Genomic DNA, 12,936 nt, shown 5'->3' with positions numbered 1-12,936 from the left:
TCTGATACACTGAGCACTGTGAGGGGATCCGTGTCCCTCAGCATGTCCCCTGCAACGACTGAGCTGTGCATCATACTCAGGGCCGTGAGATACACGGGAAACATCAGCTACGGTTTCTGCTCCCTAAGGAGCTTATTATCAAGGCTCGTTTATAGTCTAATCACTACTTTTTAATGTGGAGAACTTACAACAGGGGAATGCTAGAGGTCAGAGGGCCTTTGAAGTTCCTCTAGTTCAAACCCTTCACTTTGCAGTGGGGGAAAGAAGCCCAGCACAGGAAGCTACTTGCCCAAGATCACCCCACTTGGGGATGGCAAACAAAAACAGGGCTGGGGTGCCGGGCTGCCTCCCTCTGAGGTCTTAGTGCACTGTTCTGTTGATCAGTTGAAGGACAAGTGAACCTAATGGCCTGTGTTAAAACTTTAACAAGAATTCCAGTTTGTGCTTTATGCTCTCACTATCTTATACTTGAGGGAAGAGTGTTTGCATTTTAGTCTTTTTTAAAAGCTTGCCTAGGGAGGGCCAGCACTGGTTACCACTGGAATTATAGCTCAGGCCCAAAAGGCCCTAAGGGGCTTCCCAGGTGGCTCAGTGGTAAAGAATCTGCCTGCTGATGCAGGAGACCCGGGTTTGTTCCCCTGAGTTGGGAAGATCTCCTGGAGAAGGAAATGGCAACCCACTTCAGTATTCTTGCCTAGAAAATCCTATGGACAGAGGAGCCTGGCAGACTGCAGTCTGTGGGGTCACAAAGAGTTGGATCCAACAGAGCGATTAAATAGCATCACTGAGAGGCCTAAAGATGTGGAATTTTGCCTTTACTGAAACAGCCACTGACTCTAACCCCTCTGTGTCCAATTAGGGCACTTCTCCTACTGTTTCTAATAGGCTTCCCAAGCTTAGTAGGTTTATCACTTTTCTGCCTCAGTCACTCCTTTTTTTGTTAAACGTTTGTGAGACTTACCTTAGAGGAAGAAGGTGGCCTGGTGTTCTGTGCAGGCCTGAGAATTAGTACAGTGGGGGTGGGTTCCTAGTGGTGCCAGCATCAGGCTGTTTCTTCTAGCCCTGTTCCCTGCCAGTTCCCAAGCCCAAACTTCAGTTCCAATCTGGGGCTATCTCTGAAGAGTCAGGTGTAATTCCAGGTAGAGATTGTGGGTTGCTCTTCCCTAAGCCCCTTCCCCATACAGACAGGGTTTAGAGAGCTAACAGTTCTGCCTTCCACTGTGCCAGATTGTGGTAATAGTCATGTGCATGCCTGCTAAGTTGCTTCAGTCGTGTCCGACTCTTTGCGACCCCATGGACTGTAGCCCACCAGGCTCCCCTGTCCATGGTATTCTCCAGGCAAGAATACTAGAGTGAGTTGCCATTTCCTTCTCCAGGGTATCTTCCCAATGCAGGGATAGAACCCATGTCTCTTGCATCTCCTGCATTGGCAGAAGGGTTCTTTACCATTAACACCACCTAGGAAGCCCCAATAATAGTCACAACTAATATGTATTGAACGCCCTGTGCAATCAGTGCTATGATTGGCATTCCCATTTTACAGATGAAGACAATAACCTTCAGAGAGGTTTAAGTATCATACCCAAGGCCACATAGCTAGAAAATGGTCAAACTGGTACAGACAGCTAGGTTTGGCTGACTTCAAGGCTGGTGGTGTTAACTGTTAGGCTAGTAGAGCTTGTCATTCAAAGAGATTACCAATTATATTTTTCCTATGGATGAAGAACAGTCTGCCAACTTTCGGTAAGCCTATTTAAAGAATTAGTCAGAAGAGAAGAGTCCCATGTAGCAGAATTCTGTTCTGCTGTGGGGCAGACTGTATTGGGAGACCAGCACTGCAAAGTCAGATAGGTTGCTTCCCTTCTCTGGGATTCACTTTCCACATCTGTGAATGAAGCTTGGACCAGATGATATCTAAGATCCCTCCCAACTCGTACATTTGATGACACTTTGGTTCATTTCTCGCTTCCTGGCAGGATGGAAAAGTCAAGGAACTGGATGATGGACAAAATGCATTGGAAGTGTAAAAGTGGGGAGAATCTCATAGTGCTCTCAGGAGCTTCCTGAATGGGTCAGTTAACATCAAATGGCTTTACCATGCTCAGGCAGTTACACATGGGTTCTGGTTTTCCTCGGGAGTTTATAAAGAAATAGTTTCTTTTCAGGTAGCTTCTTACCCACGTCAGAATTTAACCAGCTTTCCTAAAGTGGCAGTTATTTAATTTCAGGACTTTGTGGTGCTAAAAGTATTTCTGAAGATCAAATAAAAACTGAAAGGGTAACAGGGCACTTAAATAGGGGGCAATCATATTTTACTGCTCTGGGTTAGAATGATTAAAATTTGTGTTCTGTTTTGTAAGAGGGTTTGGGGAGATGGTGGTTTTTAGAAGAGAAGCAATCTAAACAGCATGTTGTATGTGCAACTTTTATTTCCCTTCAGAGTTTAAGAGCAGGTCGACCCATAACTAGGTCTTATGTAATTGACCTTTCCTTTATCTGTTTTGTCATCAAAAATCATCTTGTATTCAAGAACAGTTAAAGTTAATAACCTGTAAAACCTATGTGGTCCTGCAGTTAGAAAGGGTAGCTTGGATCTTAAAAAGTATTTCTGTGTTATTGTTGGGGTGTATGGGTGTGGATGTTCTTGAACCTGGAGGCTCTTATTTTGGACGGTACATGTAGCAGTCAACTTGCATCAGGAAGGGCTGTGAGGGGCTGCCCCCAAAGCCAGGCTCTTGTCATCTCTTCTGCCATTCAGGTTAGGTACTGCCATTAGGGGGAACAAAATCATTTACTTGAGGACAGGGAAGGGGAAGCCCTGACAGGTGGTTTATGATGCCATTGGGGCTTGGCACATAGCCAGTGCAGCACAAATGTTAGCCTTTGCTCACCAGTCCCAGGTCAAAGCAGTTGGGGGTATTCATTGCTTGTGGGCCATGAAGTCAGTTAGCCTGGCAGTACTGCCATATAGAAGGAGTTAAATAAAAATCAGGTGACATCAAAACCCAAGCAGCATGCACATCCTGTTCTTCAGCTCCTGCCCGATTTTACCTTATTCATGATCACCTGGGTCTTTGTACACTCATAGGAGTATATGTCCCGGTCATGACTATCTTGGCTTTCAGATGAGAGGGTAAAATGAGGCCACATAGGGGCAGTATTTCTGTGGGTTTTTAAAAAATAATGCTCAGTCATGCCACGAAATGGCAGCAGCATTTTACCTGGTTACATCATGAACACTAACTTGGATACCCTGCTGGTTTGCTGATTTTTCAGTCTTCTATTCACAAGATGATTGTGTGCGTCCCCACTGGAATTGTGCCTTCTGGTCTCAGAAGGAGAATTGACATGCATTGCTTCATACACACAGTACCCACTCCCCCCTTTATTTCTTTCTCTTCTAGCTTGGTGCAGGGCTTTGCAGACAGATCTGGATTTGAAGCTAATTTCTGTCACTCCTGAGCTCTGTGCTTTAAGTAAGTCACCTAATCACTGTTTCATTTGTAGAATGGTGCTAAGAATTCTATTTGTCTCATTAGATTACAGAAAAAATTTAAATGAGTTAATATTGGTGAAGCTGTGAGAAAAGTGCGTGGAACATAGTAGGTGCTCAAAGAAATATTAGTTACTGTCTATCCCCTTCCCCCCCAAGAAGTGGAGGCAGTAACAAATAACAGCCTTTCTTTGAATATCTCCAGAAACTCTCCTGGCATTAGTCTGCCCTAAGGGGCTGAGGTTTGCCTTGTCTTTTGATGATGAAGAGTAGCCGTCAAGAACAATCAAGAACTCTGGATTTTATCCTCATGGAAAGCTTGAAGTTGTTGACTTTCGCTGTCAGTTAAAAGAGTTGGGAAGATGGGGCGGAAATCTCCAGAGAAAAGGTGTATGCTTTTGCTAATTGCACTGCAGACAGCAGGGTGTATGAGTAATGAGCTGTATGTTTGGTGTGGGAGTTCAGTGCCAAGCCTAAGGGACAGCATGGCTGAGTTTCACTGGCTCTTGTGACGGGTGGCTCCCTGACTTTTTTACCCTTGAGATATCAAGAGTCCTGTAGTTTGAACCTCAGGGCTCTTGATAATAGGCCTATTAACTATTTCTTCACAGTGATAATAACAATTAGTATTTATTTAGCTTTTACTTTGTTCCAGGCACCGGTCTAAATGCTTTATGCATATTAACTCTTTTAATCCTCACAAGAATTCTAAAAGGTAGGGCACAAAATAACTAAATTGCTTGCCAGAGTCTCACAGCTGGTGGTGGAGCTGGTTTTAGAACCTAGGTAGTCTGACACCAAACTCAGGGTCTTCATCAGCTCTCCTGTAAAGTCTCTGGTCTTTTTTTTCCTTTTTAAATTACACATTGTAATTGTTAGTTGCTGATGTCCAGAAATACAATTGATTTTTGTTCATTTTTTTGTAGCCAGCAACATTGCTAAATTCTTCAAATTAATTATAATTAATTGATCTGAGGATTCTTGTGTGTTTTCTATGTTGGTAATCATAATCTACAATGAGTGAGACCTTTGTCTCTTCCTTTGGAGTCATTTTTATCTTTAATACCATTTTCTTGCCTTACCATTCTGGTTGAGACCTCTAATACAGTGTTTAACAGAAGTGGCAATAGTAGATACCCGTCTTTTTCCCTGTCGTAAAGGGTTTGCATGTGTGCTAAGTCTCTTCAGTCGTGTCAGACTCTTTGCAACGCTATGGACCGTAGCCTGCCAGGCTCCTCTGTCCATGGGACTTCCCAGGCAAGAATACTGGAGTGGGTTGCTGTGCCTTCCTCCAGGGGATCTTCCCAATCCAGGGATCGAACCCGGGTCTCTTACGGTTACCTTCATTGGCAGGCAGGTTCTTTACCACTAGCACCATGGAAACACTGAAGTGTTTCACCATTAAGTATGGTGTTGAAAGTGAAAAGTGAAAGTGTTAGTCACTCAGGCGTGTCAGATTCTTTGTGGTCCCATGGACTGTAGCCTCCAGGCTCCTCTGTCCATGAGGTTCTCCAGGCAAGAATACTGGAGTGGGTAGCCATTCCCTTCTCCAGGGGATCTTCCTGACCCAGGCATCGAACCTGGGTCGCCTGCGTTGCAGGCAGTTTCTTTACCATCTGTTCATCGGGTGTTAAGCTGTAAATTTTTTTGGTGATATCTTTTATTGGACTATAGAACTTCCCTTCTATTCTGAGTTTGCTAAGTTGTTTCTTGTTAGTCATAAATGGATGTTGCTTCTTATCAAAGACTTTTTCATCTGTTAAGGTGATCATATTACTTTTTGTCTTTAATCTTTCAATGTGGTAAATCATGTTGATTTTCTAATACCAAACCAACTTTCCATTCCTGAAATGAAATGACCTTGATCATGATGCATTATCTTTCTTGTTCCTGGATATGATTTGCTAGTATTAGATTTGGTGTTTTTACAACTGTTCAGGAATGATTCTGACTGTGGTTCCTTTCTTGTACTTTCCCTGTAAAGTTTTGGTATTTATTGCTAGCTACATAAAATGAGCTGGGTAATGCTTCCTCATTTTCTAAACTCCGGAATAGTTTGCAGAAGATGGGAGTATTTGTTTCTTGAGTGCTTGCTAGAACTTGCCAGTGAAACTATCAGGCCTTTGGTGTCTTCTGTGGAAAGATTTTGGACTACTGATTCAATTTCTTTCATGATGGTAGAAATTTTCAAGTATTCTATTTCTTCTTTAATTAGTGTTAGTAATTTGTTTTTCTAAGAATGTGACCATTTTGCCTAAATGCTCATACTTAGAGGTTTAAAATGGTTAATAACCTCTCAACTATAGAAACTGAAGATATGAAAAAGACAGCTCTCTTTTCATTCATAGTATTACTTATTTTAAAAAAGTCAACCTCACCAGAGATTTGTAAGTTTTGTTATCTTTTCTAGGCAGCAATTTGGGCTTTATTAATCCTCTTTCTAGTATGTCAGTCTTATTTCTGCTAGTTAAAAAATTATTCTGTAAACCAGTTTAAAGTGTTTTCAGTTTTATCCCTTGTTCTTTTTCTAACTTAAGTTGGATGCTTATTAACTCATTTATTTTCAGACTTTATTTGACTAAAAGTATTGAAGGCTAATAATTTTGAGCCACGTGCTGCTTTAGCTGGATCCCACAGACTTTGGTATGCAGTATTTTGTTATGGTGTTAGTTCAAAGGATACTTGGAACTTGTTAGTTTATAATTTCCATGGTGATTTCTTAACCCATGGGGTGTTTAGGATTTTTTGAAACATTGCTAAACATTTTCTAAGTTATTTTGTTGTTGACTTCTAACTTAGTAACATTATGATCTGAGGATGTGGTCTGTATGGTCTGATTCTTTGAAGTTTGATACTTTGTGGCCCAGCATGAGGCCAGTGTCCACTAGATCAACCTTGTTAATGTTGCTGCTTTTTGACAGCCCTACCCAGTTTTTCATCAGTGTTCTCTTATCAATTGTTGGGAGAGTTAAAATTTACCACCACAAAGGTGGGTCAATCTAGTTGTTTTAGTTCTGTCAACTTTTACTTTATGTATTTTGCTGCTATGTCATTAGGGGTAGTAAGTTACTTTTCCCCTTTCTTTGTTAGGTCCATTGATGAAATGCTCAAGATAGGTGTTCAAGACAGGCACAACTTCTCCTGTATATAAATTAGTAAGGGTGACTTGGTGAAAGCAAAAGCATCCTTCTAGGGAGGCTGGGTAAATTGGATTTTGAGTTCCAGGGAAGAAACACATTTAAAATCCAAATTGCACCTTCCCAGTCATAGAATTAAATTCTTAAAGCAATTTGACTTTGCTAAACAAAATTAACACCCTCATATCCTCAAGAGCCAGAGGCTTTTTGTCATCATTAAAACAGTTTTGAAAGCTGTATTCCTCTTGGGTTGGGCAAGAGGTTGGGAAAGAGAGCTTTATTTCTCTTGGGCCGTATAGACATTACTACTGGTTGGTCAGACAGGTTTCAGACCCTTAGGCACTCTGCTTCTTACTGCCTAGCATTTTCTGTAGGATATGGCTCAAATCGAGTTACCTCTCAGCCTTTAAGTTTCAGTGGATGTAATTATGTGGGTAGTGCTCATTCCCCTTCCACCTGACAGGGGTGAGGTGTGCAGAAATTGAGATAATAGTTGCATAGGGATTCTAAATAATTAATCAGCTCCTCTGCTCACTCTGCAGAAAGAAAATCAAGTCTGTAGGAGACAAGCACTCAGGAGGACCAAGCGACAGAAATGATGGCAGCAACTACACCTTTTATTAGATTCTCAAATAGAATCAGACCACATGAAGCTGGGAGTCATACAGAGAGACAAATTACATCTGGTCACATTTGGGTGGGAATAGAACTTTTCAGCTCCAGCTCTTGAGCCGGTGTAGTTCTGTGAAATCTCATTTTCAGGCTCTGTTAGGGCAGCCCCTGATTCTGATTGTATTTCTGAAATAAGCACTCTGAGCTGGTCCTCTTCACTAATGCCTCCTTCCTTCTCAGAGAATTGCAAAGAAGGGGGAGCAGGTGAGCCAGTTAGGACCCACTCTCATTATCTTTTGATTATAGAAGTAACATATGGTCATAGATAAAAAAAAACAAAACCTTAAAAGTACAGGAATGTATAAAGAAAAGGGAAATTTCCTGGAAATCCATCTCCTCAACCCTATTCTTTTCCTTTTAAAGACTGTGGCTGATGTCAAAGAATCTCTTCTCCTCACCCTCTTGATTCTTTTCCTTCTGATTTGTTTTTATTTTGATGTGAAGAAATTCTAATCTAATGGTTATGGTGGTGGGGGAGGGTGGTTCTAGCTTCTACAGAATATGGCTGCATGAAATAAAGGTCAGGGCTTGAAGATACCAATTGTTCATTCTTATTTTAAAAGGGTAAACTGTAAGGCAGGGAATAAGATTTTAGGTACTCATATCCTGATCCAGCTGTGTTTACGTGTGTTAGGGGGATGAATAGACAAGCGGTACGGTCAAAGTGAGACCATTTTTGCAAAACTGCTTTGTTAACTAACAAGCTCTACAAGTATGAGATTAGCATGAATGTTGTTGCTGACTCTGGGGGGATGGTCTTGTGTGTTTATCTGAACAGTTAATATCTGTCAGTGAGCCGTTGCACAAGCAACTGGCCAAATGATATCCTGTGTCTCAGATGTTCCATCTATTTGCAATTCCAAAGTTATTTAATTGCCCTCAGCTGCTTAATATATACCTCATCAATAGGATACAGAAGCAGAACTGAGCCTTAGAGGATAAAGGTAAGAATAAGTGTAGCTTACTACTGATATGCCCTGTTAAATAGCCCACTCGATGCAGGGAATTGAAGAAGCATATAAGAAAGCATTACCCAAGTACTGCCTTAAGTACAATAGAGTGAGTGACAGAACTCCATAAACTGTTAAGCTGGGTAATAATGCAAAGGATCGATGTCATCATGACTGAGGAGACTGGCTGTCACTCAGCGACTTAGCAGTGATATGCTTCCAGGCAATTCCACGGGGCTTTTATAAGCCCCTTTCCTGTACATGTGCTAGAAAGTGCCACAGAAATACAGTCTCCTGATGACTATAGAAGCCAGGCAGCAAAATTTAATAAGACATTTGTCAAGAAGATGGCAGATAATGACCAATTTTTGGTAGACAGATAGTTGTCTGCAGAAACAAAGCCTGTATTGAACTATTTTGGAGTGGGAAGAAGCATTGCTATGACAACAAATTACTTATATTTGATTTAGAAGAAGGAGAGGAGTACAGCTTAATGGTTTAGAAAGCTCGTGAGAACAATTGTTGGCACTGGGTATATGTTAAAATATAAAATGTTAAGTATGATCTGTTAAATAATTGAGCATCTCAGTGCATTCTGTTTCCAATCTCTCTTGTGAACCAATAAAATACAACATAAATCAACTTCTAAAAAACAGCTACCAGAGTTACATGCAAATTGTTCTGTTTTATAAAGTGCCCCAAATGAAATTCCCAGCTTTCATTTGCTGAAATGCCCCCAAATATCGTGTGTTTAAAAGGAAAAAAGAAAAAACAGCCAAAACCCAGAGACCTGTTTACTATGTTTTTATTGCATCCAGACCTGAAATTATGGTAGTTTGGAGTTTCTCATTCTGTAGATGCTTATTCTTGTTTTTGTGATTGGTAGTGTGTTTATTTGAAACGAAAATTGTCCTCAGACCATTTCCATCCTTTCACTGTGTTCATTCCTGAGAGAATGAGTAAACAGTGGTTTGTATGAACTGGTAACTGCAGTATGCCTGGGGAAGCAGGCCTGAGGCAGATGGTGAGGGCTTAGAAAACCTGCAGAAAGCCTGTGGACAGGAAGCTTTCTTTGACAGAAATCGTCTTTCCTCTTTCTAAGGAAAAAACCAGAAGGACCATATTCCTTGGAGATAGGATTTAGGGCCTTGACCATATTCTAAGGGTGGCTAGATCTAGTGACTCCTTAAGGACCCTTGAGACAGAAGCATCTAAAAGTTTTTGTTTACTTTTATGCCTTTCCCTGCCCCTCCCTGCCCTTTACCCAATATCATCACCCTGTAGCCTTCTAGAATATAAATGAAAAGTAGGAGACAGGAAGAAGCTTGGAAGATAAGAGGACTAACTTCACCAGTAGAGGATTACCACCCTGAACTTTTAAACTGTCTCTCCAGGAAGAAGTCACAAATTTGCATATGGCCTCCCCTTTCCTTTGGAGGAACAAATTTGATTGGTCATTATTACAGGGAGGAGACCATTTCGTAAGGTTTAGTCAGAGGAGGTTTACTCATCCCACACGCTAGCAAAGTAATGCTCAAAATTCTCCAAGCCAGGCTTCAACAGTACATGAACTGTGAACTTCCAGATGTTCAAGCTGTTTTTAGAAAAGGCCGAGCAACCAGAGATCAAATTGCCAACATTCATTGGATCATCAAAAAAGCAAGAGTTCCAGAAAAACATCTGCTTTATTGACTACATCAAAGCCTTTGACTGTGTGGATGACAGCAAACTCTGGAAAATTCTTAAAGAGATGGAAATACCAGACCACCTGACCTGCCTCCTGAGAAATCTGTATGCAGATCAAGAAGCAACAGTTAGAACTGGACATGGAACAACAGACTGGTTCCAAATCGAGAAAGGAGTGTGTCTAGGCTGTATATTGTCACACTGCTTATTTAACTTACATGCAGAGTACATCAGGAGAAACACTGGGCTGGAGGAAGCACAAGCTGGGATCAAGATTGCCAGGAGAAATATCAATAGCCTCAGATATGCAGATGACACCACCCTTATGGCAGAAAGCAAAGAAGAACTAAAGACCTCTTGATGAAAGTGAAAGAGGAGAGTGAAAAAGTTGGTTTAAAAATCAACTTTTAGAAAGCTAAGATCATGGCATCTGGTTCCATCATTTCATAGCAATTAGATGGGGAAACAATGGAAACAGTGAGAGACTTTATTTTCTTGGACTCCAAGAAAATGCAGATGGTGACTGCAGCCCTGAAATTAAAAGATGCTTGCTCCTTGGAAGAAAATCTATGTCCAATCTAGACAGCATATTAAAAAGCAGAGGCATTACTTGGCCAACAAAGGTCTGCATAGTCAAAGCTATGGTTTTTCCAGTAGTCATGTATGGTTGTGAGAGTTGGACTATAAAAGCTGAGTGCCAAAGAATTGATGCTTTTGAACTGTGGTGTTGGAGAAGACTCTTGAGAGTCCCTTGGACTGCAAGGAGATCCAACAAGTCCATCCTAAAGGAAATCAGTCCTGAATATTCATTAGAAGGACTGATGCTGAAGCTGAAACTCCAATACTTTGACCACATGATACGAAGAGCTGACTTATTTGAAAAGACCCTGATGCTGGGAAAGATTGAGGGCAGGAGGAGAAGGGGACGACAGAGGATGAGATGGTTGGATGACATCACTGACTTGATGGACATGGGTTCAAGTAAGCTCTGGGATTTGGTGATGGACAGGGAGGCCTGGTGTGCTGCAGTCCATGGGGTTGCACAGAGTTGGACACGACTGAGTGACTGAGCTGAACTGAACTAAATTCATAGGAGGAAGTTTGAAAACAACAAGCCACATCTTAAGTTAATCTTCCCCTTTAAATGAGGAGTGGCCCAGAGTCACAGCTGCTGATGAATCAGACTTTGCCTGGCATTCAGTTTAAATTCCATCTTCTTAAGTGATCTGTGTTTTACTAGTGGACATCATGTCAGATCATGTCCTGTCTTCTTCTTAAGCTTCTAGAGCCCCCAGTTACTTGCAGAATAAAATCTGAGGTGGTTAGCTTGTTCGTGTGTGTGTGTGTGTGTGCGTGTGTGTGTGTGTGTGTGTGTGTGTGTGGTAGTCATTCAGTTGCATCTGACTTTTTGCAACGCCATGGACTGTAGACCACCAGGATCCTCTGTCCATGGAATTCTCTGGGGGCAAGAGTACTGGAGTGGGTAGCCATTCCCTTCTCCAGGTGATCTTTCCAACCCAGGGATTGAACCCTGGTCTCCTGCATTGCATGCAGGTGCTTTACCATCTGAGCCAGCAGAGAAGTGGCAATACACCTTTTAGAAAACTGTTGCAAATTAATGAAAGTGAAAGTTGCTCAGTCGTGTCCAACTCTTTGCGGTCCAACTCTTTTAGACCAGCAGGCTCCTCTGTCCATGGAATTCTCTGGGCAAGAATACTGGAGTGGGTAGCCATTCCCTTCTCCAGGGGATCTTCCCAACCCAGGGATTCAACCCAGGTCTCCCGCATTGCAGGCAGATTCTTTACCAGCTGAGACACAAGGGAAGCCCATTGCAAATTAATACCTACTTATTATGGAAAATTTGAAAGATACAAGGGTTGGCAACATTTTTATGTAAGGGCCAGATAGTAAATAATTTTGTCTTTGTCACTACTACTCAGATCTTCTATTGTAGCACAGAATCGGCCATGGACAGTGACAGTATAGAAATGAACATGTGTTTGTGTTCCAGTAAAACTTTATATACAAATCAGTTAGTGGGTCAGATTTGGTTTGTGGGTCATAGTCTGGTGAGTCCTAGTATGGAGAATAAAAGTCACCTATAATCTTTCCAGAATGTTAACATTTTTGCTTTATTTTCTTTTTTCTATTCATATTGATTTACATGGTTGTGACTATATATTGTATACTACCAAACTTATACCCTGATTTTATTTTTCACATAACATTCTCACAAACATTTTGCATGTCATTTAAAATTTGTCAGAGGTGTAATTCTTAACAGCTATATAGTACTCCATTCGATAAGGCGATTGTAGTTTACCTAATCATTTCCTGTTATTTTCTCAGTTATAAATGACTGCAAAAAAACTGCTTTGTGCGTAAATCTCTATAATTTAGATTATTTTGTGTAGGCCACTTTCCTTGAAGTGGAATTATCAGGTCAGGGGGAAGGAATGTTTTTAAGGAGCTTAATACGGCTTTTCAAAATCGTAGTACCCATTTAATTCCCACCAGCAGTGTCAAAGAGAGCCTGTTCCATCTCGTCCTTGCCAACAGATTTTCACTAAAGCAAAATCTTTGTGAAAATGGCATCTTAAGTTAATGTATTCTTTGATTATTAGAGTGCTTGGGGAAATTTTCGAAGAATTGTTTATTATCTGTCATATTTCTTCCTTGGCTCACTCAGCCATAAATGCACCCTGGGCCCTCGTTCCCCCTTTTGCTGATGCAGTTTTTCCCTTTCATCCTCCAAACTCCTTTTCAAAATTCTACTCATCCTTTAGAGCTTGATCCAGATCTGAAGTCACCTCCCTGTCTGTGCAGTCCTCCCTTCTTCCTCCCATCCATTTGATCTCTCTGCCCCAAGGTCCTTCTCTTACAGCCTTTATTCCTTTCTGCCTCCTTCTGTAGTTCTCTGTGTATGGGCTTTCTTCCCAGGGCAGGGACTGGGTCATGCTCTCCCTACTGGCTTCCAGAACCTACCAAGGAGCTTAGT

The 12,936-nt window shown here is 41.4% G+C and overlaps 1 protein-coding gene across 15 annotated transcripts in view; it reads left to right on the top strand.

Moving 5' to 3' along the window:
- TMEM164 (transmembrane protein 164) overlaps positions 1-12,936 on the top strand; it is a 171,964-nt gene that overhangs the window by 20,916 nt on the left and 138,112 nt on the right. For 5 of the 15 annotated variants that reach the window (XM_043460107.1, XM_043460108.1, XM_043460110.1 and 2 more), the window contains one exon: positions 3,405-3,476. The exons of the other annotated variants lie outside the window; for them this stretch is intronic. Coding sequence is in view for 3 of the 5 variants with exons in the window: in XM_043460110.1 (XP_043316045.1) it covers positions 3,405-3,440 (36 nt within the window). In the remaining 2 variants the exon portion in view is untranslated. The remainder of the gene's footprint in view (positions 1-3,404; positions 3,477-12,936) is intronic. 15 annotated transcript variants of the gene reach the window in all.

The sequence above is a fragment of the Cervus canadensis genome, chromosome X (assembly GCF_019320065.1).
Source record: "Cervus canadensis isolate Bull #8, Minnesota chromosome X, ASM1932006v1, whole genome shotgun sequence".
In the NCBI taxonomy this organism is placed as follows: domain Eukaryota; kingdom Metazoa; phylum Chordata; class Mammalia; order Artiodactyla; family Cervidae; genus Cervus; species Cervus canadensis.
The sequence above is the reverse complement of the archived record's forward strand: the minus strand, read 5'-3'. Positions and strand labels throughout refer to the sequence as shown.